At 44.0% G+C, this 26,663-nt stretch overlaps 1 protein-coding gene across 7 annotated transcripts in view; it reads left to right on the top strand.

Annotated features, from left to right (window-relative positions):
• Positions 1-26,663, top strand: part of sox5 (SRY-box transcription factor 5) — a 76,787-nt gene that overhangs the window by 19,405 nt on the left and 30,719 nt on the right. For 6 of the 7 annotated variants that reach the window (XM_028398962.1, XM_028398984.1, XM_028398976.1 and 3 more), the window contains exons 4-6: positions 19,214-19,300; positions 23,518-23,690; positions 24,974-25,042. In XM_028398962.1, the coding sequence (XP_028254763.1) occupies positions 19,214-19,300; positions 23,518-23,690; positions 24,974-25,042 (329 nt within the window). The remainder of the gene's footprint in view (positions 1-19,213; positions 19,301-23,517; positions 23,691-24,973; positions 25,043-26,663) is intronic. The other variant, XM_028398969.1, reaches the window with a different exon arrangement.

The raw sequence follows: 26,663 nt of genomic DNA, 5'->3' as shown, positions 1-26,663 counted from the left end.
GCTAACAAAAGGCCTTAGCGCCTCCAGACCCAGCGCACATAAAAACCCAGGCCAAGCAAGAGAGAAAGGAAGAAAGAAAAAGAGAGTAAAAGGAAGAAAGGGGAAGCTGAGAAAAGATGAAGAGGGAAATGGAGAGAGGGGTGGGGGAGAAACGATGAGGGGCGGTATTGAACGCGAGATAGAAATCCCTTTTCTGTGCCCGGCTAGCTATTGTTTGGCTGTGTGGCTCACAAAGGCCATTAGCAGCAAACAGCAGGTTGGGATGAAAATTTAATGAAGGCTTTAATCATTATGAAAGGCCTGGAATATTACTGCTCTCTCTTGCTCTCTCTCTCTCTTACATACACACACACACACACACACACACACACACACACACACACACACACACACACACACACACTGCTTCCAGCTGGATCAATGACACACACACATATTCAGAGTGTAGGCACATTAACACCAGGAGAGATGTGAACAAGGGGCCAAAGACACAAAATGGGTCAGAAAACGATAAACATCTTGAAACAGAAAGAGAAGCTTGACTTATCGAAGGCAGGCCCTGAGCTAGACATCACACACGCATAGGCGGTCTCTCACACACACACACACACACTAAGTATGCCTTAAGTTTGAAAGATTTAGTTTTGTGTCTGTGGCTAGCGTTGCTCTACTTAGGCTAGATGAATGGAGAGTGGTAGATACTAGGTCAGTCTGTGTATGTGTGTGCTGTTAAAGCCTGTGGGAGCATGTATACTTGTGTATGTGTATTTGCATATGTATCTGTGCATGCTTGTGCGTGTGTGTGTGTTAGGCTTGCATTTGGTTGCATGCATAAGGTGAGTGTGTGCGTGTGTGTGTTGGCCTCTAATAAATGACTAGCCATGTTGTCCCCCATGGCCTGGCCCAACCATGCTCCACCGCTCTCCTGCTCTCTCCATTCATCTCCTGTCTTACTCCACCGGCCACCTGCTACCCCGGAGATACATACTGACTCATACATACTGACTCACACACACATACACAGACACTGGTATATATGTACTCACACACATACAGCATCAGTTGCTATCTTTAATAAATTCTTCAGGAGCGACAGGGAGGAGATAAGAATGCCATGACACTGCCTGTCTGTGTGTGTGTGTGTGTGTGTCTGGACTCGAGGCGAGTGGCTCGTGCTGGAGTGTGTGTGTGTGTCATTACGTGGAATAATGAGAGCAGAGTGCAGAGCGTCACGGGAGGCGCGGGGTCGAGAGGAGAGTCGGTGGTAAAACCCAAGAGAGGTAGCTACACACATACACAGCTGTACAGCTGAACATGCACACACACACACCTGGACAGTTCCCTTGGCCTCACCATTTAACCCCTTGTGACCCCTGTGCCACAAAGCACAGCCTAGTGATAATGTATTAGCCCAGCCATGGGAAAAGAGGCACCTGAGACAAGATAAATAGACAGACGGAGAGAGATATTACAGACAGACAGACAGACAGACAGACAGACAGACAGACAGACAGATAGATAGATAGATAGATAGATAGATAGATAGATAGATAGATAGATAGATAGATAGATAGATAGATAGATAGATAGATAGATAGATAGATAGATAGATAGATAGATGCAAAAAAGAAAGAAGAAAAATGAAGGGAATTAAAAGGAGAAGAAACATCACTAAATGGGGCACAGATGTTCCTCTCGGCCCCTGGAGTGGTGCCTCCACTGCCCTGGACTTTCACCAGACACTCAGCCTCATTCCTCCTCTCCTCTCTCCTCTCTCCTCCTCCTCCTCCTCCTTCTCCTCTCTCCTCTCCTCTCCTCGTCTCACTACATGGCAGCTTTGACTGTAAGTGGCTCACACATTAAGTGCCAGCTGAGCTCCATCTCAGGACCCGTCTGTTGACCCTCTGCTACCCAGCCACAGCTACCCGTCGCTGGGGCTCCGTGGCCGCTGGGACTTTTATGTTTTCTTCTTTTAGCAAAGCCTCAACTGTAAAAAGCAATCAGCAGAGATTCTCTGGGAGAAATGTGTGAGTATGAGGGAAACAATTAGACACAAAATTTGGGCAAGTATGCAGTGCATTTTTGTTGGCTGAGGTTGCCACAGGCCATAGGAGTTTTTTTTACCACTTTTCAAATCATCCTTTGAAAATGTTAGGACAAACGTACTTAGCATAAACCATCTGACAAATCAGATGCTTCCAATCACACCCATAGCATCATTCATCTTATAGATCTGTAGCCTGGTAAGATGTGTTCTTGTGTGATCCTGCAAATATCACAAGAATCCAGCTGCTTCACAAGAAAAAAGAAATCATCGTTTTTTCCCTTTTCTGGGGGGTCATGTTGTTTAGGTCATCAAATGGCATTATCCTCGTTGTTTTGCCAAACCAGGGTGCAGCTCTGGGGTCAGACCTTTGCCATTGCACTTCATAGGCTGAATTGGGAAACACGTGCAGGGAAAAAAGCAATATACACACACACACTTGAGGACATTGTGCAGGTTTACAACCTTAAGGTCAACCAAAATGGTGTTTTACGGCCGAGCTTACCCGCTGGCTCAGACTGCCTTTCCATACTGAAAATGCCAACTCAGTGACAGATGCCAGACAACACACACTCACAGACACATGCTAGCACATGTACACACTGCACTTCATCTATTTTCAAGGCATGGAGGGAACCCAGGGCTTGCTTTTAGAGAGCACTGAGGCATTTTATAGGACAGCACTTAGGCGAGGCCATTGTGCCACACAAGCACACAGTGGCCAGGGCTCCCTCACGCCTCCGTACACTCCAATGGGTGACAATGGGAAGGGCGGATACATTCTGCCAAGAAGAAGGAGAAAGAGAATGAAAGGGAGGAGGAGAAAAAAAAGAGCCTGGAGAAGTGGAGGGATCGAGGCAGTCTCTCGTTCATCCGTCCATCAGTGCTCACACAACCCCCCCTTCTTTCTCTTCACTCCACTTTGCTTAATCCGTCTTCTTCTCTGCTATCTGGGGGGTTATGTCAAACACACACACATGCACACACACTATAAACATCAACAATGGCACATACAACGCTTGCAAGTCATCACATGGACCTCGATTTTTAAGCACAGATCCCTGAGGGGAATTTGTGGGCCTGTGACACACACACACACACACACACACAGGAGCAGCAGCAGGTTCACAGTCCTAGCGTGGGAGCGGGCGAATGTCTTTATGTGATTTCCACCCTTTGTTGGTAATTAGTTAGTTGTATAAATTAACATGAAGTGCAGCAGGACTCTCACAGCCATTGTTTGTCATGATTATTCTCCTCGCACTGGGAAAAGGAAAGTGAGTGAAATGAAACAGAGGGGGAGGTTGAAAGGGATTTTTTTTCCTCTAAAAGCGAGAGAGAAAGTTCAGGCAAGTAAGAAAAAGCAAGATTTTGTCCTCCTATTGGGCAATTAAAGGGCTCTAAATGCACGGTCAACATTCGCTAAAGAGAAGTTGACATCATGCTTATGAGACTAACTCTGCCTTGAACCCTTCACTGAGGAGGTCTGAACTCTGTGTGTTGTTTTTCTCTGCATCACCACCTACTCCTGTGACCCGCCAGAGAAAGAGAAAGGCTTCAGTGGTAAAATTCAAACATTCTTCACTTAGAAAGATCATAATATGGAAAAATAAATGGCATCCTTTTTGCTCAAATAAAACTCACTTTGAAGCAGGCAAGAAGCTCATGCTTCATTTTGCTAATCTAAGAAAAACCATTTGCGTTTTTATTTATCATTCTTTCCAGTTATCCGGGTGTCATTGTGTCAGTTAACTTCACAGTGTTGTCTTGTAGACGGGGAGAAAAAAAATCATCATGGACATGGCTCACAATTCGAATCGAGTCAATTCGTTTTTTTTCTTCTTCTCCCTTTTGTGGCATGAGAAACAGGCAACGTCATGGGGCGAACCTGAGGCCTATTGTAGGGCTTGCCATTGTTGGCTTGATGAAAGGCGCATTCAAGTCACTTTTCTTATTGAATTGTTTTGCGTCTGCTTTTCAACGTTGCATTCTCTCCGCAGCCTTGCACGAGACAATCAGTGGGGATGAAACTCTTTTCTGCCATTCTTCCCAGTCCAGATGAGCGATATTAGGGAGATGAATAGTATGCATGAGTGTGTGTGTGTGTGTGTGTGTGTGTTTTTTTTTAGGGGAAAAGCAGTGCCCCAGCTTTGTCCGATACAGGAGCATAAAGGGGTTTAGACAGAGCAGAGAAGGTCCTGTGGTTTTTCTGAAGGTGTGTGTGTGTGCCTGTGTGTGTTATTGGCCCCCCGGCGTGGCATTAAGTTAAGGACAAAGGCTCGAGGTTCATGAATCAGCCAGGGCTTCCATAGCTTAGCTGTTGTGATCTGCTAACAGTCTGACTGTCCTACAGTACAGTGTGTGTGTTAATACCTGGTGATGAGACATGTAAGCGGGACCGTTTATGTGTGAATTTGTGTATATGAGTTTTTCATATTCAATGTATGAATAGTTTTCTGTGTGTATTTGTGAGTCAGACTGTCCCACATAAAGGCCTCCTGTCACCGACTCCCAAATATTAGACAGGCCCCAGTCTTTTGGCATCCACCCATTCACTTCCATTCAGCATCATGTCCCATGACCAAATCAGTGGAATCCATGATTTATCTATTCAGCTTTCTCATAAACTCTCTTCATTTGCACACCCGGTTGTTGTTTTCCTTCCTTTTCGCTCATTTTCCTTTCTTGGTCTTTTCTTCCATTCCCATGGAGAGTCAGAGGAATGTTTTTATGCTGCAAAATGGCTGCAAGATTAATGGCTTTTGTGCGCAGTGCACTGACTTTCATTTGTCCCCTCAATTGCTTTATCAAAAGAATATGAAATGCAGCGAAAAATCTCAAAACTTTTCATTGAGGCACTTAAGCAACAAAAACTCTCAGAGGAACATTGTGGAACGTAATTGCTGTTTGGACTTGAACCAGTTCAAAAAAGGCCAGATGACTGTAAACCTCCAGCATTTTTATACTGCGAGAAGAATCAACACGTTAGCCAATAACTTCAGCAATCTTCCATTAAGTAGTTTACCAACATATTAGCAGTTACTTTGTGAGTAGGTGGATGTCTCAGTTCGGAATGAAATGCTTGACACTGTGCCATGACAACATAGAAAAAAAGGTATCACTTTGCTGCAAGGTTTCCAGACATTTCCATCAACAGGCGCATTTTATAGTGCATGTGTGTGCATGAAGGCATTTCTGAGTTAAGTCTAAATAATGGGTGAAATCTGCTCAGAAGTTATGCTTTCATGACCTCCAGCAGTATTTATGTTTTGTGTATGAGTTTTGTATATGAGTTTTCTTTTTCATATTTTATTGCAAGGCCAATAAGAACATTACAGGTCCATCATTTTCTACTAATTTCCTGGAAATAACTCCGTAACTTGGTGCAAATAGCTACTTCTTCTCTTTAAACCAAGGTAAATCACCATTCATCATCCATTAATTCCTCATTGTGTGCTTGCCTTTCACATTTTGCATGTTGAGCTAGCCTTCTGTGCCCTTACTTAAAGACCCACTGCATTAGAAATTAATTAAGTCTTAATTCCTGCTTTATCTATACTGTAATTAGCTGCAAATTGCAACTTTCCAGGAATATATAAGCGTATAATGGAGCTGTAGAACTGAACAAAGTCCTATGAATCAGAACACACAGAGAAACCAGCAGAAAATAAAGAGTCTTTTTGAATTAAATCAAATCTGCCAGGCTAAAAATATGATACCAGGCACAGCAAGGCGATCATTAATCAAAAGTGAGATTAACTTTTATGATGTATATATGCATTTATATGTGAATGTATATGCATGAATCTGCTTGTTTTTATGTGACCTATATACATGTCCTGTACTGCAGGTGCACATCTACACTTTCATGGCTTACTGTCGGCTATAACGTTCTTTAAATAGACTTTAAGTAAGCTTAGAGAAAGAGCTTATTAGCTGTGACTGTTTTTGCAACTGTGCTTACAGTATGTACTTTTATATGCAGTTTTTATATAAGCAAATCTGGATCTGTGCCTTAAATTCCGCACACTGCAGTTCCCTTCAATAATCCATAGGCTTGTGCACAAAGTAGCTTAGTGCAATTTTACATCTCAGCTCCACAACACACATGTAAAAGCATCAGAGTCCCTATCGCCCATGTCGTCCGGTGCAGGATTTAGGGCCTGACATGGATGTAAAGGGGCTCTAGCAGCCTGATTGGAGCTGAGGGATTGGTGTGTATCCCACAGCAATTATAAACAAGCATGTACAGTATGTATTTATGTCACCCCACATATGATGACGAATGCACCGTCTAAAACCGCCTCCCATGATGCGTCCCGGATATCAGATCGACACGTTCCACATTCCCACAGGCCAGACCTTCAGATATACATGACAGATATGGAGGTGGTGGGCATACTAGGTTTTAGCGCTTAAGTCATTGAGAGAGCAACAAGTCATCTAACATGGCAGCGCTCTCTGCTTCCATTCAGTCACTCATCTGGTCCGCCAGGCAGTCAGCGCGTCAGTCTTTGAAGCCAGAGGGTCTTTATTAATTAACCCCTGGCCGGCTGGTCAGAGGGCGGGTCCTGCACATGAAGTGGTAGTGTCTGTGTTGTCGGCCTCAGGGGTCACGACCCGAGCCCGCAGCCCGACCCGCCCTTATTTAAGCCAGATGTTGAGAGACAAGCATCTCCAGCACCACTCTCCCCTCCTACCCCCCTCTGCCCCCGCTGCATTCTTTTCCCTCACTGCTGCTTGGCCAGCAGAGCGGCCATAGCCAGCCACTAATGTCTGGAGCTAGGATGCTGCTCTGGATAGATCGCTGTCTTGTTTTTCCAGCTATCCCTTTTCCTCTCTATCCTTTTTTCTCTTCTTCCCTGTGGAGTCCTTCTATCCATCCATTCACCTCTCCCCTCCCTTCCCTCCATTTCCATCCCTCCTCCCTTCTTGTTTGGCCCACTGCCCCTTTCCGCTTCGCTCAAGGGAAAGAGTGCTGTGTGTGTGTTGCCTGGCAGTGTGCCCGCACTCATCGTCTTCTCCCCATCCCGTTCTTTTTATTTTTTTTTACCTCTCTCATCCCATCCTTTTTTTCTTCTCTGACACCTTCCCCTCATCCCTCTACCTCCCTTTGTCCCCATCACTCTCTCCACCTGCCTCTAATCACTCCCTCTCCATCTCTTTCACTCCCAGCCTCCATTCATACTCCGTCGATCTCTCTCTCTCCCCCCCCCCCACTTTCCCTCCCTCCCTCTCTCCCTCCTTCTCTTCCTCGGCTGGGCTCAGGAGCAGTGAACAGGTGTTGTCTCCTTTTGATTTGGGTGCGTTCGGATTAATGCTGTCAGCTCAGCTGTTAAAACAACTGCCACCGCCAGATGCCAGTCAGTTTGGGGCTGGAGTTGTCACCTACACACAAACTCACACATATACACACACACACACACAAACATACTCAACATACTCAGATGCAAGCATGCTCACTCACAGTAACACGCACACATGCACACTAACACTTGGCCTCATTGTAATACTGACAAAGCAAATCAGCTGTTGTACGCCAGTCTTGTCTGTAACCCAGGTGTGTGTTTCTGTAGCCTTTCCAACACATCACAGGCAGTCAATGGGCATAAAAGTCGGCAAGTATGTGACACAATACCACTAGTGATCATTAATACACTGTCAGAGCTGCTAAAGACTCACTTATACAAGCAGTGTATATTTTTAAGGAAGATTATGATAACAGATAAGACTCCTAAAGCAGTGGAGATATTTTGAGATAATCTAAATTAGTTTAAGAGGCTTCAACATATAAAGGTCAATTTACTCGTTATGTAAACTACTTCTCCTGCCTGTGAAAACAGATGTCTTCTGTGGCTCCTAATGAGCTTTTTAAAATCAAAGATGATGATGTTACCTGGGTTATCTTGCGCTGGGTTTGAGAACATTTGACAGACAACCTGCTTTATGGTGGAAATAAGTGGAAGACTCTTGTGAGCCTCCTATACCCTTATGGAAGTAATCAGTAAATAGTAGCTGAGGTTTTTCTAGTGACGTTTGTGAGTAAATTGTTCTGTTATTCTTTAGAGATTCCCATGTTTATCTAGCTTTGTGCCCACTCAAGCGTATTTAATATCTCCTGGTCAATGGAGCGTACCTCCATAGTAGTCAAAACAATGCTGGAGAAGCTACAGAAGGAAGAAATTTGCCTTGTAAGTTAATGGTGTGCCAGTGGTTTTAACAAGAGGAGTGAACTTTCACTTTTATCTAGTCCCACAATAAAATCCTGGAAGAATGACATCATATCACTGGTCAGGTGACTTGTTATGACCAATGATCCCACCAGAATCAGGCCTAGGACCTTAAGTGGCTGAGTTCCTTGCCTGCTGACCCAGTCCCAGAATCCAATGGGAATCCTGATAATTGTCAGCCTCTACCTTATTCTAAATCACAACATTGTTTCAAACCTAACCAAGTAGTTTGGATTTCTTCGCCTAACCAGAACGCCACTATAAACAGAGGTACAGTGAGAACATTTAGAGATGGCTGCCTCTTGTTTATGTTTGAGGATGTGTATCAGTTTTGAACATCCTGTTTGTAATAACTTGTGTATTCAGTGAGTGAGGCAGGTTTATGTCAGCACATGATTTCACCACCTTCACCCATCCTTCCTCTAATCCTCCTTACTCACACATCTGACACCTGTCAGGAGTCTTCACTAAAAGCTTTATTAAAACTTCTGTGTTGTTTTCTGTTTGTGTTTTCAGCGTCTGCATGCGTCACCATATTTTTGGCACTGCCCCTCCACCCTTACTCCTACGCTCACAGCCCTTTTCCGCCTTACAGTTGCTTAAATTTAGAATGTGGATTCTTGCTGTTGAAATTTGTTAGTAAAATGATGATTAACTATGAATATCAATGATCAGTGGTGTGTAACAGAGCTATTTAAGGCTCCTTTGGATGTGGGTAGAGTTTGTGGCTTCCTGTGTGTGTGTGTGTCAGATGGTAGGTAGTGGGCTTCAGAGTGAGTGTCTCAGCCGTTTTTGTACATACACACACACATGCAAAGTATACAGGGACTCATTCTATTATCCATCTTTTCATTCTGGCAGATTTTTTCTATCTTTATCTTCCTCCTTCTTGGTGTCTGTCACTCTTCCTCCCTCTCCCTCTCTCTCTCTCTCCCTGTCTCTCTCTCTCACACACACACACACACACAGACACACTATTTCTCCCGCTTTCAAATAAAACTCATGTTTGTCTGCTTGCTTCACACTAGACAGTCTTGTGATGGTGGTTCAAGAAATTGTCCACACTAAGACACTGGACACTCGGTCACATTCGTTCATCTGACACACTTTTACACCCAAAACCAGACACACACACACAGCAAACAGCACACTTTCTAACATTGAGCCCTCTTCGTATGCCGCAGCCCTGCCACCATATCAGTTTACTGTGTGCAAACATAGGTTAGTGCAGGACTTGTAGCCCCTTTTTTAACACAGTAGCGTAACCATTTTTTTTGCCCCAGTTTACAGTGGATCACGCCCTCGTCCATTTTGTTGGTTTGTTGAATTACACTAATAAGGTTATTTCCAAGGTTATCAAACTCTACCGTAGTCTCCAGTCTCCACTGAGCCAAATGTTGTTAAGACAATTAGCCCACTCAAAGAGTCATGGGTGTCTTGTCGGAGCAGTGCAGGGAGGAGGAGGAGGAGGAGGAGGAGGAGGAGGAGGAAGAGGAGGAGGAGGAAGTTCAGGTCGGACAGAAAGAAAAGCAGCGCTGTACGCAGCTGAAAGAAAAATATGAAATATATTAAGCCTTTCTAAATTGACACAATTAACTTGTTCTGGTGAAGATATGACTGATCAAATTAAATCAGGATTAAAAATTAATAAAAAAGAAAAAACAATAAAGAGCCTGATCTGATAAACATCTTATTATTATATGTGTTGATCAGATTTACGTTCAGAACACCTTCAGAATTTATGGACTGCAGTTCAAGTTGATTCTCTTTAAATATTACTTTTTTAAAGAGATTATTGCCTGTAAAGAAGAAAAATGGGATTGAAACATAGCTCCGTGCCCTCCTGTGGTTTGTAAGCACATACTGTGACTGGTAGTTTATAAAAGATGGTGAAAAAACTTGTTGTCAATGGGAAAATAATGTTGTTAAACATTTGTATTTTCATTACCACAGCAATTATTTGAAGTGTATTGTTTACCTCCTTTTGGGTGAATACCAATGCTGATGTATGCACATATTTTTTGAAAAGAAAGAACGTCAATGCATAGCAGCTATGCTAGCAGTTTCACACCAGAACCTCCACGCTGCAGATATTTTATACACTTTCTGACATACTGGCATCATTTTTGTTGCATGCTCTGGGGACACATTCAGTGTCTTTTTGGAGGATATTTCATTTTAAGGGTGATAACGATGTCTTGCCGATGATATTGTGTGTCCGCCTATGCAGTCATTATGAACAAATTGTGAAAATATCATCTCGGGGGTCCTTGGCTGTGAACATAATTTATTTATGTGTCAAAACATTTGAAAGTGTTGTTGACACATTGTACAATGTACTTAATGATAAATATCCACCTCAATGCAACAATCAATAAAAAATCTGTTAAATATACACTTCTTTAGAAAGGTGAAACAAGCATGTTTCTTGGAATTCCTTTTAAAATCTTGTTTTCCTCCAAGTCTAAAGCTGAGGTTGAGACAACCTTGATGGCATCTCTGTGACATTCTCACTTAAGAATTTGGAAAGCGCCACTGTTCTCACAAGAGGAATTTGTCACCCCCCCCTCTTCTGTGCACGGTCAAATCAAGGCAAAAATGCCAATAAAATAAAATACAGTCTTGTTAGCCACAGATGGCTAAGTGATCTAAATTTGACCTAACTAGCAGCATCAGCCGTTATCAGATTTCATCAACCAATCAAAATTTTTTTCTTTGCCCAAAAAAACGATGAAATCTTGCCAGGAAAACTTGGGAGGACGAAAAGATTTACAAGGAGAGACATTGACGTGAGCGAATAATTGGAGCACAGTGACTCGTAAGGCCCCAACAGGTCAGGCACACAAGCACACACACACAAATACAAACACACACATGCTAGTCAGCAGAGCATTCCAGCACTGTTTGGACTGTTGTTGCCATTGGTCTAATGGTTCTCACATGTCTGTCGCCCTATCTTTGAGCAGCACACAGGACAATGTGGGCTATTCTTAAGGCTTTTACAACACGCTCTGTCTCAAGCCGATCGACGCACAGATGGAACAAACATTCACACATAGAGCAGAAAGACAAAAAAGAGACAGAGATGGATATCAAGACTCATAAACAGAGTGTGCGTGCGCATCTGTTTGCGCTTGTCAGCACTCAACCGCAATAGGCGGGGTCCTGCCTCTGCTGTCCGGCAAAGCAAAGCCACTCTAATGCCAAGCCAACTGTCAATCAAATGGCCGACACAGGGCCAAAACTATGATAGCATCAGAAATAACAGTCTTCACCCATCAGTCTCTCACACACACACACACACACACACACAGGAGGTTGAAGTCACAGCTCAGCGCTGTTTGAATAGGCTTCCAACATGCAAAACAGCATTAGTGTGTCAGAAGTGCCTTGCTGTTCTGTCTGTCTCTCTGTCATTGCTTTGACAGGCAGACGAAAAATGTCATGACTCTGAAGAGAAAACGCCGCTGTGTGTGTGTGTGTGCTCTCCGTCTGTCTCTCGGGTAGTTAATGCGTGGGTCCATTCCCCTTCTATACACGGCAGGCCCAATACACAATGTCTTCTTTTGTTGTCACGTTAAAGTGATGCAATAAAGCTGCGCTGTGACAAGGACGGCCCGGGGGCTGCCGCTGCAGTGACAGAGCCGTGGAGTGTGTGCACGTGCACGTGGGTGTGCGCGGAGTGGAGACAAGAGCACTGAAGAGGGGTTATTGCCACGAGACAGATTGCAAGTGTCATTTTCCATTACAGCAGCCTGAGCCACTGTGTACAACACACACACACCGGTACACATGCCTTGGCCCACTTTAACAGGATCCTTTTGACAGGGAGAGATGTGCGTGCATTACAAGAGTGCTGGCCCTGACTATTTAACCCTCTGTTCACCCTGACTTCGGGTTGACAAGCCTGATTTTAAGTTTTTGGAAGTTCTGATTGGTCGATCAACAGGTTGTTGATATGAATCAGATTTTTCCATGAAACCAAAGTTGGAAACAAATTGTTGCTGAAAATCTTCATTTTAGTGATTTGCATGGTTTAGTTGAAAGATTACATCATGACCTCTTGGGTATATGAATCAGTCTCAGCTAAAAACTGCCAATTTTTTATTTTATTTTTTAAATAATGAATCATTTTGGGGGAAAGCTTACAATCAGAAGATAGAGGGTTTTCATCTGACAGCTGCAACATTGCACAATATGCTTGTCAGAGCAGCTCAAAGGATCCTCAGTGACCTATTGTTGCACGTGAGCCTCTATTATCTATTCAAAAGTCTCTCATGAGAGCGTGTTTGTTAACCAGGCAATTAGCTGGCAGTATTTGGTGGTTATCAGTACCACAGTTGACACTCACACAAAGTATGAGGCTGTAAAATGAAAATGGGATCTGTGTTTGGTCCCATAGCTTGTCCCTAATAAGGTGCTGTGGCAGCTGCTATCAGGGGCCAAGCTGAATTAGTCCACAGTGGATTCAAATGTCTAGATGCTATCAAACAGCATTTAATGATAATGGAGGTCACAGAGGCAATTGGGAAAATTGTGTGTGTGTGTATGTGTGTGTGTGTGTGTGTGAACGGAACGTTTCTCTGTCCCCCCACGTTAAGATAGCATCGCTAATTTCACCAGCTCGGCACAAAAACAACATGCAGAGGAGGGGAGGAAAGAAAAGACAGAAAAAAACAACAACACACAAGCAGAATGAAACAAGGAAAGTTTTTCTGCGACTTTCTCGAATGTCGCTCCAGATTTTGCCCTTCATCGTTCTTTCACAATGTCGCGCCCTCTCCGCTGCTATTTCTGACTGCCAGTGTGTGGATCTGGCTCACTGAGATTTCATGCCAGTGTAAAAATTGGCTGAGGGTTTGGTTCAAATCAAATTGGACATAAGCACCCACAACACCATCTGTTAGGGAAAGGCAGTGGAGTGAAGGGCAGAACTCTGTATTCACATAAATGGATTTTCAATTTATTAAACTGTTGACTGACACCCTTGTAAATTTTCGCTTTATGTGCTTTGGCCTATTCTTAGAGCATCAGATTTAATGGAAACATGTTGCTATACATCCATACAGTCCCTAATATTAGAATGGAAAAAAATCAGGCTGCATCTGTTGTTTTGTGTGAGCTGAAGCTTCTTCTTTTTTATATATTTTTGCGGCACATTGACATGAAAGAGGAGAAAAAAAACTAATTTTTCCAAAAACTTTAAATACACCAAAATAAAACCCTCTCCATAGTTAGACTTCAGGTGTTTTGGCAAGTGATATTGTGTGTTGCACTTTTCTGTTAACAGGTGTGTCGCCCTGAAATGTGTTTAGAGACGCGGCTGTGATTGTCACGGCACTTCAGGGGAGGACCATATGTCCCTTATCGCTTCACCCAAAAACCAAACTAACTTACCAAGGTGAATAACAGTCTGATAACTCTCAGAAGTTGATGCTGCTCGGTGTGTGAGTGTGTGCCAAATGCTTACAGTGTGTGTGTCTGTATGCTGGTGTCCCCCTAGCCTGCCTAGTGGTCTGGGTGTTTATTAATAACTAAAGTTGGAGCTGCTTCTGAATGAAAAGTCACTATGGACATAGAGACCGGCCAGGGACTGAGTCTACACACACACACACATTCTCTGTCTCTGTCTTGCTGCGATCCTCTGCTTCAGTGAGAGACAGGGAGCACTACCGGGAGGGGGGTTAGAAAGTAAGGAGGAGGAGGATGAGGAGGAGGAGAGGGATTTTAATGTTTACACAGAGGCCCGGCCACCGCGGCAACTGTTGCCAAGCGCCGTTCTCCCCAACAACAAGCCAGTAATTGGTACTTTTAGCAGCTAACCTTGCGGAGGTGGTGGTGCGAGGTGGGCTTGGACAAAAAGCTTTTTGATACATCTCCCTCTCTATCTCTTTCTCCTCTCTTAAGCCTCCATATACTACCCCTGGTTATTTGATTATTTTTTTTATTTTTTTATTTTTTACAAGAGACTGCCCATAATCTTGGCACGGCCAACATCGCTTTGGAACGGTTGGACTGTCTTTAGAAGGAATCGATGAAAATGTGTCCAGACACATGGCCCAGCTCAACCAGACATGAATTGATCATCAAAATATCAACATCATCATTTCATAATGGAGCGTGTTGGCGCCGTCAGTGTGAGGGGGGAATAGCCAAGCTGAAAAGCAAAAGCAGCAGTATCAAGAGGGTGTAAATAAGTGAGGAGTTGTATTTTCAAATTTTTCTGAAGTTTGTTTGAACACCTACATAATGCAGAAGATCCGTCTGTTTAAGTCATCACATTTTATTACAGACAGTTGTCTTTTTAGATAGCAGCTCCGTTGTTGCCTTTTTTTTAAGTTTACACAGCTTGAGGCCATCTTGAGTTTTTGTGCAGGTGTGTTTTCCTTCTACAATTTGTCTTTCTGTACACCAGTGTCAAAGTTTAAGCAGGTCTATTACATGATTCAGAATACCCAGGATTTGTTTTACAGTTGTGTTAATGTCTGGAAACATTTAGACATTTTGTCAGAAACCTCATTCTCATTAAGACTATAAATCATCCTGATGAGTAATTCAGATCTGTTGCGCCTCTCTGATTTTGACTGTAATTCAGTTAAGATAACCTTGTTAAGGTGTTTACATGACTGTCGGAGTGATTTACATTAATCTAGTTATTGTCCGATCTGTAGATCACATGTAAACATTCTCCCTCTGTCTCCGCCATGGCCGCTGGCCATTTACCACACATTTCAGCTCCTCACTCCTCGTTCTGTTACTCCTTCCTGCCATCTCAATACTTCAGTGTTCAGGGTGGCAGTCTTAGACAAACTCCACCAGTGCTTGTATAATTGCTTATTCAATGCTGACCTCTGCTCAGTTTGGGAGGGAGGGCGGAGGAGGAGAATGAAGAAGGAAAGAGTTGGAGGTGGGGGTTGGGGGAGCAAGTAGCTGGAGCCTCCCCATGGCTGCCAAGGCCTAAGTCAATGTGGAGCCTGTTTTTTTTCGGGATGTAAGCGTCGTCCACGGGTCCCAAGCCAGGGCCCTTTCCTGTGGGCCCTCCTCCTCCTCCTCCTCCTTGTCTTCGTTCTCCTCCTTCATCCTCCACCCTCCTCTGAGCCCGGCTGGGCCTGGCGCTGGCACAGAGGCCCCTTTGTTGTGTACCCGAGGACCCGAGCTCTCTGTCTCTCTCTCTCTCTCTCTCTCTCTCTTTGCACACACACCCCACTCCACCTCCTACTACTCCTCCTCTCCACCAAACCCCCCTCTCTTTTCCTCTAAAGGTCTCCAGCCTTCACAAATATGAGATAATAGGAAAAATAGAGCTGGCTGCTTGTGGTGACTCAGGGCAAAACGTCTGAGTGAAAAATAGAAAGTGAGTGAGAGAGCTTGAGAGAGATGGTATTGTTTGTGAGGGAGGTCAGAGCAAGCTGGACTGAGGTTGAGTCTCCTCCCATCGCTCTCTCTCTCTCTCTCTCTCTCTCCAGCAGCTTCTGAACCAAAAGCTTACTGTGGATCCAAAAGCCGGATGGGGGCTCGCTGTAACACACACACACACACACACACACACACTGTGTCTCTCTCTCTCCCTCTCTCGGCAGGTGGACGGGGTTGTTTTGGCTCGGCTGCAGGGCAGCAGCTTGACTCCGTTTGAGCCAATGAGCCAAAATAATAGCCAACGATTCCAGAGTTATTGTCAGCGTTTTCCCCCCTCTGCTTTTCCCAGAATCCTTCTTCAGCCATGCGGGATTCCGAATCAGAACATCAACCTCAGATGAATTTGTGCGCTTACGCATGAAAATACAACAGCGGGATCCACAGTCATACTGTACTGTACAGTCAAAACCCAGACAGTCCAAACAAGACGGGGATGCTTTAAAGCTGCCTAATCCTCTCTGATTAATTGGACAGCCAAAATGTCTCAAAGATGCCAAAGAAGAATTTAAGAATATGGGAAAAAAATTATGTGTTTTGATATTTTAATCAGTGTAAACATCATACAGCTTTAATAAGAAGCTGGAACAAGCTGACACAGAATACATATGTCACACTTTTAGTGTGAAGATTTTGCTTCCTTTCCCATTTCTTTTTCTAATTTCCCCTCACCCCTTCATTATTTCGGGAGGTAGGCCGGCATCCTCCCTCGCCCTCATCCTGCAGCACCCCACCCTGCAAGTATGCGGCCCACACCCCTGCATAGGCACCAAACTCCACCCGCTTACCTCACACACACACTTCTACACACACAGCATCCCGTACGTCAGAAGAACAGGGAGTAGCATCTCAGAATTTCATGGAAAGTGTTGTGCCGTCCTCCTTTAGTATGTGATTTTTGGCCTTAATTAGTAGACGTGGACGCTCGCTGTGTTTCCATTCAGCTGTCAAGCAAATTATATGACTCTGTGTGAATCAGGTGCATTTTCCAATGTAAGCCTGGTCGTCAATTCTCATAAGTTCTTGTGAAAACAAGAAAAACACACTCGGAGGTTTGTACGAGAGGCCACAGATTTGGGACGTCCAGCTGATGATGTCAAGTTTGTGTGTGTTTGGTGACCTCTATTTCTGAGTGTTTATCATGGTAGACAAGGGGGGTGGGGGGTGGGGGGTGGTGGTCATTTTTAGTGTTCACCACATCAGTCATCTCTTCTTCTCTACTCTTCTGTCCTCTTCTCTTCCTTTCAGCTCAGCCTGCCCATTTCCTCGCATTTTGCCATCCACCGCACAATAAAAAAGACTCTTGGCTTTTATTAATAGTTAAAGTGGCCCCAGCCTGTCACTGGGGACAATGGCTGCAGCCCTGTTAATAAATAAAAATAATAACTAGGAGATGGAGACAGAGAGGGAGTGCAATGGAAGGAGAACAGGCGACACTGCCATTTGTTGTTCCCTCTCACTTGTCAAAGCTCTTTGGCTTAAAAGCCTCTGTCATTGTTGAGGGAGAGGGGGCTGGGGAGGGGGATGAGAGTGAAAGACAGAGAGAAAAAAAGAAAGAGAGAGGGAGAATGAGGGAGTGCCAGGGGCTAATAGCACCTGTTGGGGTGATTGTGAGACAGCTGTCATGAAAGAAAAAAAACACAGGAGCACACTTTTTCTTTGCATGTTTTCTTTCACTCCTTCCTGTTTTGCAATCTATCACTGTCCTTCTCTTTCTCCTACCCTCATCCTACTAACAAATTCCCTTAAGACTATGGTGGCTTCTGACAGAAAGCACCGGGGCACATCAGGGACGCTTACTGGCTAAGTGGCAGCATGGAAAACACAAGGACAGAGCAGGCCAAGGACAGCTGGGAGAGAAACAGAAAAAGTGAGAGGTGGATTGGCCTAAAGTTTAGCATTGATCTCTGCCTTTGTGTGTGTGTATGCATGCCTATTGTAATCAGCGAGGCGTGAATGCTCTCATCTTAAGGACAGGGGAAAGGACCTGATTCAGGTCTCAGGGGAGGCTGGAGGTGCACACACACTCTGAGGTACAGTATGTAGGGCACACTGCAGTGCTTTGTGTGTGTGGGTGTGTGTGTTAGCCGAGCTTGTATGTCTCTTTCTGCGTGTGATCGTGTGGCGTTTTAAGTGCTGAAAATCTCCAGGTGCTTTCTCATCCTCATCTCTGTGCATTCAATCCAGGAAAGAAAGAAGTTTAGGCAAAGCTCCGCTTCTCTCTGTTTGGATGATGTGCCAAAGTACTTTGATTTGTTGTTGAGTGCAGCAGACAAATGTGTGTCTGTACATGTCTATGTGAGTGGAGAAAAAGCATTAAGCTGTTCAACTCAACACTCTGGACATCTCTCTCTGTGGAAGGCATTAGTGTTTGTGTGTGTTTGTGCAGGCAGGCTGTCTCATACCAGTGAGATTAAGGCTTTTTTCTTAAATCACTCTTGTCATTATGGAAAAAAAAATAATCTGGGGACAAACTAACTTTTTGCCTACTGTCAGCAACTGAGAGTGTGTGTGTACATCTGTGTGTAAGGCAACATATATGAGCTCATTCAAGAGGGTGTGTGTGTGTGTTTTGCTGGTGTTTGTGCATCCAAGCATGTGTGTTTGTGTTGGCTGATAGGGTTAATCTCGCCACTCAAAGAGTAAAACCTCTTTCCTTTAGCGAGGCCTCGCATCCCAAGTGCAGATGGCTCCCAGTAAATAAAGTACTCTCTCTCTCACACATACACACATATATACACACACACAATCAGTCACCTTTTGTCTAACCATTTTTCTTGTTCTCCTTTGTTCATGTCAATGATAAAGGGGTGACTACTGTAGGTTGATGGTGGCCCATCTGTAGGTGTGTGTGTGTGTGTGTGTGTGCGTGCGTGCGTGCGCACACGTTTTTCCCAGTCCATAGATGTCCACATGTTGGGGCTGAATCTCTCTGTATGTGTCTGCTCTTCTGTGTGACATTTCTATTTCCCCCACTGTATTGTGTGTGTATGTGTGAACATCTGTGTGTGAGTGTGACTGTAGTTAGGATTGTAATTAGTGATTCTCTAAGTGTGTGCACACATGTGTGTGTGTAAGGGTCTGTGTGGAGTGTGTGTTGAAAACAAAGCGCTAGCTGATAATGTGTCCATTGTGGCGGGTGCATTAAGGCCCTCTTTGTCTCAGGGCCCACAGGGCTAATGATTCTCTAGCAGCAGGTGAGAGGGAAAAAGCCTCTCTCTTTCTGTCTCTCTCTCCTCCACTTCTTTCTCTCTCTCTCTCTCTCTCTCTCTCTCGCCTTTTCCCTTTTGCTCACTTGTTTTTGTTTTTCAGATTTCCTCTCTCTTTCGATTATCAGCTTCTCTCTCTCTTTCTCTCGCTCCCTCTCTCTCCTGCTGATGCGGCCATTAGGCTGAGCTGCTGCTGCCTTTATTACAGCAAATGGACTTTAAATGAGCTTTATTGTCATGTTGGCCAGCCAACTGAATCCCTCTCTCTCTCCTCTGCTCCCTACCCTTACCCCCCCCCTCCTTCCTCCTCTAAACAGAGCCCCCCAGCATTGAGAGGCTGTTGTCAAAGGACTGGAAGGATAAACTTTTGGCCATGGGCTCAGGGCACATTGGAGAAATTAAAGGTATGGTACTGCTAAATAACCACAGATCTCAGTGTCCATTCTAAATATTAAATAGATGCACCAAAAATGTCCATGGAGCAAAAAATAACATCCATAAAAAGTCCTTCAGGTGTCTACTCTGAATGTCAAACAGGGAGACTGAGCTTTGACACATGCCATAAAGGTTTTGTTAGTTCCCTGAACATAGTGTTACATAGTGCTGGTGCTGGTTGTGTAGAAACCACTCAAGCTGTGGAGGAGGGACCATTAACACTGCTATGAGTTGATAGCCATCTAAATGATTTTATAAGCATTATTTTAAGGGTCATAAACCACATAGGTTCAACTTAGAGTGTAGGTAGTGTAAATGAAGCGATCAGCTCTTTAGTGTTAATCACCTATTTATCCACAGCAACCTTTCTTAACACCCGAGACAGACAGAGCAGGACTTAGGGTGAGAGAGACACAAAAACACACACACAGGGAACAAGAGAGCTCCGCTGTGAATATGCAGGAGCAAAAATCAGCCAGAGAGAAAAAAGAAAGCCGTGTGAGCGAGGTGGAAGAGACTGGCTGTTATTCCCTGTAACTCCAGGGCAAAGCTGTCGTTCTCCTCTAGTAATTGAGCTTCATTAGGAAGCAAAGCAATATGTAATCAAAGAGCCTGTCGGAGCGGCGTGGCCATCAAGAGGGGGGCTCCATTGATCAAACCCCCTTTTCCCAGCTCCCTGCCGCGCTGACATTTCTATGTAGGGGCGTCCCGCTTGGTGCACCACACACCAACAGCTGGGGAGCAATATATGTGTGTGTGTGGAAGTGTATAATGTCTGTTGAGCCTGTGTGTGTGTGTATCATCACTTACATAACAATGTGTCTGTGAGTGTGTTCAGAAAAAAAATAGAAGCCAGAAATATTCAGAGTAAGTGTTTGTACACCCGCTTGCTTTAGTAGTTGTCAATGTGTGTGTCTGTGTGTGCGTGCAGTTCTCACACTGTCAGCGCATCCCTGTCATTTTTTTTCCCCCATTGAATTCCATTGAAGAGCTTTTTGTGGGGAACAAAGTGATTCTGAGCCTCTGCCTCCTGCTCCGTTGGCCTTATTGAGAAGAAACATTGGTAAAAGGCCCCATGCGGTTCACATAGCAAAACACACACACACACACAGTTACACACAATTATGGAACTCATAGTACATAAATATCCTCACAGTGTAGTGTCATTAGCATCAGATGGGCTACACTGTATAGGGTCAAGCTCAATACGTTTAAATGTCCCCTCTGACACACACACATTCTCATCACTCACATCATTCATGTTATATTGGCGGTAGGGGAATATTTATGGCAAATGGAAATGAGAGGGCCGTCTGTCTTTATAAATCCCTTTTTATATTTCAAAGTAAAGTTTGACTAAAGCTTGATTGCACAACACAAGAGATAGATAGGTGGCTCACAGCCTTAAAAGTATATTTGATCACACACACACACACACACACAGTGAAGTTTTAGTTCTTCTGTTGAAGTGAGATGGGAGTCATCTAAGAGCGAGAGAGACCAGTTATTCTGTGATCCTGTTTGAGTTCTGCTGTGGATTACAGTTGAGACAAAAAGTAAGAAAGAAAGTAAAGCGATAATCAGTTGTTGTCTGTGTGAAATTACAGAGCCAAACAAATTATTAAATGTAATGTTACACGAATGAGGTTACTGCACTTTAGTAAAACCATAATTCTGTTACCTTAATATTGGCTTGACTATATTACCTAATTTGATAATTCAAAACTCAATTATTGTCTCCACATACGTACTTAACATATGTTCTAAATTTTCACACAGCCTTCTCTGTTTGTCTTCCTCGCCTTTTTTCATTTTCTTCATCTTTTTTAACAGCTGTTTTCTTCATATTTATATCCTCCATGCCCCCCTCTTTATAGGGTTATACTCCTCTTTCTTCTTTTTCTTCCTCTCCTTTTTTTCCTTCTTCACACTCATATCTCTCTCTCACCTTCTTCTGCCCCTCTTCTCTCTCCTTTCCTTCATGCTTCCTCCCTCCTTCCTCACCCACGGAGTTATCAGTGCAGCCGGGGTCATTAATTAGCACAGCGACAATGTGACAAGTATAACATTGTTACAAATTGGTTAATTACTCTGTGTGTGTGTGTGTAAGAGAGAGGGTTTTGTAGGTGAGCGCAGGCCGTAGCAATCTGCCTAAGAAGGGATGTGTGTAAACCGATGGAGGAAACCAGTTATCGATCCACCTGCCTGCCTCGCAGCAGCTGAGGATACAAGCCGACCCAAGCTGATTTATGGGTGGACCACAGAAATTCTGAAAGTCTGAGAGTTTCTAAATCTCCTCTCAGTTAGGGCGAGTGTTGTTTTCTTAGATTCTTTTTCTTCAGCAGACACTCTGATAAAAAAAAACCCACAGCTGAAAGGGTTGAGACCAGCTTGTAGAAGAAGAGTTTTTGCACACCTACCAATGCAGGCTGCTGGTCGAAGGAATGTCCTTCCACCTCTGCACACACTGTTTTACTGTGTTTGCGTGTGTGTGTGTGTGTGAGGGGAGGTTAACCCTAACAAGACACCCCTACAAAATAAGGACTTCTTTGATCCATCGTTTCACCTTTGCAACCCCCTCCTTACCCCTTTTCTTGCCCCTTTCCTCCACACATCCCCCCTCATTTGAACAGGCTAACATTTTTAACACAAGGCTCTTTCTTGTCTTGGTCAGATTCAGCACACTCAAGCATGCACACACACACACACACACACACTCTTTCTAGCTCTACAAAGGTGGGTCTGTGAGTTAGGACAGCGGCGTGTTTATTTTTCCAGCGGCCAGTGCTCCCGACAGTTGCCTTTATTGTTCATTGTTGGCGGATGGATGGAGTGCGGGGGGAAGTGAAGGAGGAGGAGGAGGAGGGTGGGGGAGGAGGGCCATCCGTGGGCAGTGGGGGTAGGTCTGCGGTGGGTGAGGCAGCAGCTACCAACAAGGAGGACAAATGGATGGTTCTCACCTTCCCCGAGTGGTCAAAGGGCAGGTCAGCCGCTGCGTCTCCTCGCCTTTGCTCCCTCGATCTCTCCCTCTGACTCCCACTTTCATCCCCCTGTTGCATTTCTCTTTCTTTCTTCCTCCTCCTCCTCTTCCTCCCTCTTTTCTCCTCCTCATCTGGTTCGACTGGCGCAGGAATGTGGCCCTGTTAAAGGTAGCAACCCGTAGAACAATGGAGGATTGTGCTGTTACACACATGCACACACACACAGGCAACAAAGGCATGTACGCAAACATCAGTACATATGACCAGACACGTGCGCACGCACAAACACACACACTCATCGTGATTGTGCCTCAGTGTGCCTCAATCTAACTACATCCTGTTGAATGATTTAGGCCGTGTGTGTGTGTGTGTGTAAATGTGAATGTGTGTGTCTGTGTAATGGAGCTGGTATGTCAGGATCTGAGGAGTCAAAGGTCAGGCCATGCTAAATGTGAGCAGGAGGTCTGCTGACTGCAGAGTAAACACAGACCAGACACACTCTCCTTCTCTCTTTCACTGTTTTTTTTCTTCTCACAAGCACAACAAAATGTACCCATAATTCAACACAGTAAAAAAATGACTAATGCCCATTGTCAAACCTTTATATTAAACAAAAATTTTCTCGTCCAGATTTATTTCCTTTATTTCAATAAAAGCACTGATGGATGTGACTTGATTAATCACTTCAGGCCTTCTGTGCTCAGGAAAATAAGGCAACATCTGGTTTTACAACCCCGCAGCACACAAACAAGCGCACCTTCCGTTGACGTGCCCCCCTCCTGCCATTCAAAGCCCCTAACCAGTCATATATTAAGTCAACCAACAAGCCATGGATAGCTTTACTCTGCTTTATTGTTCCTTCTTTCTCCTTCATGCCTCTAACCTCTGACTTCACCCCCATGGTCCTGCGTGGCCTTTGAGTAGCTTGCTGCATTAACACATGTGATACACGCTTTTCAGCATGTATCATAGTCATAAAACCCCTGCAACTCACTCAGCATCCATAACAAAAGTTAAAAAAATCTGACTCCCAGTCAGTAAACTACAACTGGAATTAAAAAAAAAACTCAAATGATCCCTTTGAACATCTAAAAAGTTTCCAAGTGAAACCTTACCCGAGTCTTGCACTCTTCTTCAAAGTACTACTGTGTCTCACCTTTGACCCTTTCTTCTCCTCCACTCCTCTTCACCCTCTTGCCCTATAGGTACCCCAGACAGCCTGGCGGAGAAAGAGCGCCAGCTCATGGGCATGATTGGCCAGTTGAGCAGCCTGAGGGAGCAGCTCCTGGCGGCCCACGAAGAGCAGAAGAAGCTGGCCGCCTCGCAGATGGAGAAGCAGAGGCAGCAGATGGAGCTGGCCAAGCAGCAGCAGGATCAGGTACAGGAGCATGTGAAGGGCCTCATTTGGAAACGTACGATACGCCATGTCAGTGCTGCAATAAAAAAAAAAACCCTAACAAGTCTGGTGTTAATTCACAAAAATCACATTTTCCAGTTAGTAAAATCTAACCAGCTTCACTAAATTTCAAAATAAGAGCTTCAAAGGTCAATCTTGTTTAAAATATATGTTACACGCCACTGTAATGCCACCCCAAAAATTCTGAAAATCACCCGTGCTGGGTCAGTAAACAGTGAACAAAGGCACATGATTGAGGACAGATTTGAAAATTACACACACACAAACATTACAAAAATTCTCCCGGGGTTTACAGCAGAAGGTGGGCCTGCTAAGCAACAAATCATGCAGGTTTTTTTTTCTGCACACACACACACACCTCATATAGCAGCCAGAGACATGCGCCTTTGGCAGCTTAAACGCAGGGACATTGCATAGGAATCAGCTGAGGGTATGTAGTGTTGGAGCGGATGTAGCACACACACACACTTACTCTCCAAGCTCCCAGGCGAGGGTCTGCCAGGTATTTGCATAGAGAAGGGTTTCCCTTTTTGTTGCGCTTTTGCGCTTCTGGAAAGCTTAGGCTCACAACGAGAGGGACACACACACAGAAATACAGCTGTAAGGACAAATCACCTGTGACAAACACAATGCCTTACACTGCCCTTGGCTGCATCCCACACCAGTGCACAGTGAATGAGTCTGACAGTCTGAGAATGCACTGTATGAGAATACTGTCCATGCTGCTCTCGCCTAGCCGCTGGAGTTTTTCTTCTGAAGTGAATTACTTTTTTTTTAAGAATTAAACTTAAAAGAAGAGTACACTGGCATTACAAACAAAGGTAAACAATGCAGAAAGTATGCAAAGCTCAGAAAGCCTCCAAATTGTTTGACAAATAGATAAGACATCACAAAACGTCTAAGAAATACTTTGAATTTCATCAATTTAATTAAGAGTTATATAAACACAAACAGAAATAAAACCTCTTTAAAATGACAGTATGTCTGATTTTTCCATTTCATCTTGATTATTGTACATCTTTGTTGTCCTCCAGGCTTGTGTACACTCCAGTAATTGTGTCTGTGTGACACATTGTTGAGTCCAGATGAGATGAGCTTGTTAATATTTCATACCAGGGCATCGACCCTCTGTCGTGCAACTGGGGCCTCAGAGAACCTGCAGATGTGTTGCATCTCCCACAGACCCCTGCACACCTAATGTATGTACATTCTAAAAATATATATATATTGTGCTTTGTCCTCAGATTGCCCGGCAACAGCAGCAGCTTCTGCAGCAGCAACACAAAATCAACCTCCTGCAGCAACAAATCCAGGTGAGGCCGATTCGTGTGTGTGTGTCCATCCATGCGGGTTGTGTATGTGTGTGACTGCAGCTTCCCAAGTGTGACTCACAAAAGTAATTTTGTGATTGTTGTAGCTTGTCTTTTTTCACTCAACCATCAGCATTTTTTGGCCTGAATCAGTGTTGACTTATAATCGCAGACCCTCTACCTTTGACACACACAACCTGTGTAATCACTTAAAACTGGTCAGTCTGAGAAATCAACCGCACTGTGTTGGAGAGTACTGTACATTTTAAGTCTTTATTGATTCAAAGTTTGCACATCAAGCTGTCAGTTAAGCACAGCTCTGTGCTGTGTATTCCATTGTGCCTGTGAGTGATTGTTACACTGTTTTCACACACAGGGCAGCAGATAGAGAACAGTAAATCCAGACCAGGCAGCTGAGACAGTGAAGGAGTTCAGAAAACTTGTTTAATCTTTTCTTTGGAAGCATCAGTAGTGGCCACACAGAGCAAACAGTGACTCACGATGTGATCACACCTGTTTAGACCTTTACACCTAAGCTTTGCAGCATTATGTTGGCTCCCTACTTGAGGTGATTTGACCAGCCATTAAGAAATTACATATAAAACAGGTGTTTGCACATATAGACAAAAGTATGTGGACACCATAAGTGTTTGCTGGCCTGCATTTTCTCTGGTTTCCTGTCCAGCTTATTACCAACCTAAGCCTGACAAAACACTGACAACACACTAGATGATTTTAAGATTTAACATTATTTGTCATATCATCCTTGATTGTATGGTCAATATGATTATTGTAGAACCTCCCTGATCATGTGATCTCCAATCATATTAATCTGTTCACTGAGTCCAACAGTATTCAATGAGAGCAAGCAACCAAGAAGTATCATGAAGTTGTTAGGTATGTGGTCTCACGGTCTGGCCAAATCATCTAGTGTGTAGCCAGCCAGAAGGTGATGAGGTCAGTCGTGTCCCGACTACACTGATTAATCATGGACAATCAATCAATGATGCCAACAATCACATTTAATAATACCTTAACACACTTTTAGTGTCCATATACATTTGGTCCCACAGGAAGATGCTGCTTAATTGTCACTCTATTCGTCAGTCATCTGACAGCCATAAGAGAACTTCCTTAAAAGTAAACACTTAGAATCAAAACTCAATTGATGTTTTATTTGCTGCATATTTTCTATGAACAAATCTCATCATGTGAGAACATAAACTTTTACTACACTATAAAAGTAGAGTTAAAGTGCAAACTAAAAAAGTGAATCAGTGCCTTCATCTGGAGAAAATGGGTGGGTATATATATGTAACACTTGAAAATGGAGGTATTGTACTTTTGGGTGCTACACTGGAGCCTCTATTTTGGTCCAGGTGGCTTGGAACGAATAGCCCAGGCCTTTGTAAAGGCAGATGACACTGAATTTTAAGCTGAGAAAGCCGGGCTTTGTATCATAAAGAGACACCCTGTCCAAGAAAGAACACACACACACACTCATTCCCTTTCCCCCGAGAGTTTAGCCATACACAGTTTGTGTGATAAGAGACCTTGTGATAGCATGTGTGTGGGACGTGTGTCTCTGTGTGTCCACAATTCTTTGTAAAGCAGCTGTGTTTGT

This window comes from Parambassis ranga, chromosome 2 (assembly GCF_900634625.1).
Source record: "Parambassis ranga chromosome 2, fParRan2.1, whole genome shotgun sequence".
NCBI classification, from domain to species: Eukaryota; Metazoa; Chordata; class Actinopteri; family Ambassidae; genus Parambassis; species Parambassis ranga.
The sequence above is the reverse complement of the archived record's forward strand: the minus strand, read 5'-3'. Positions and strand labels throughout refer to the sequence as shown.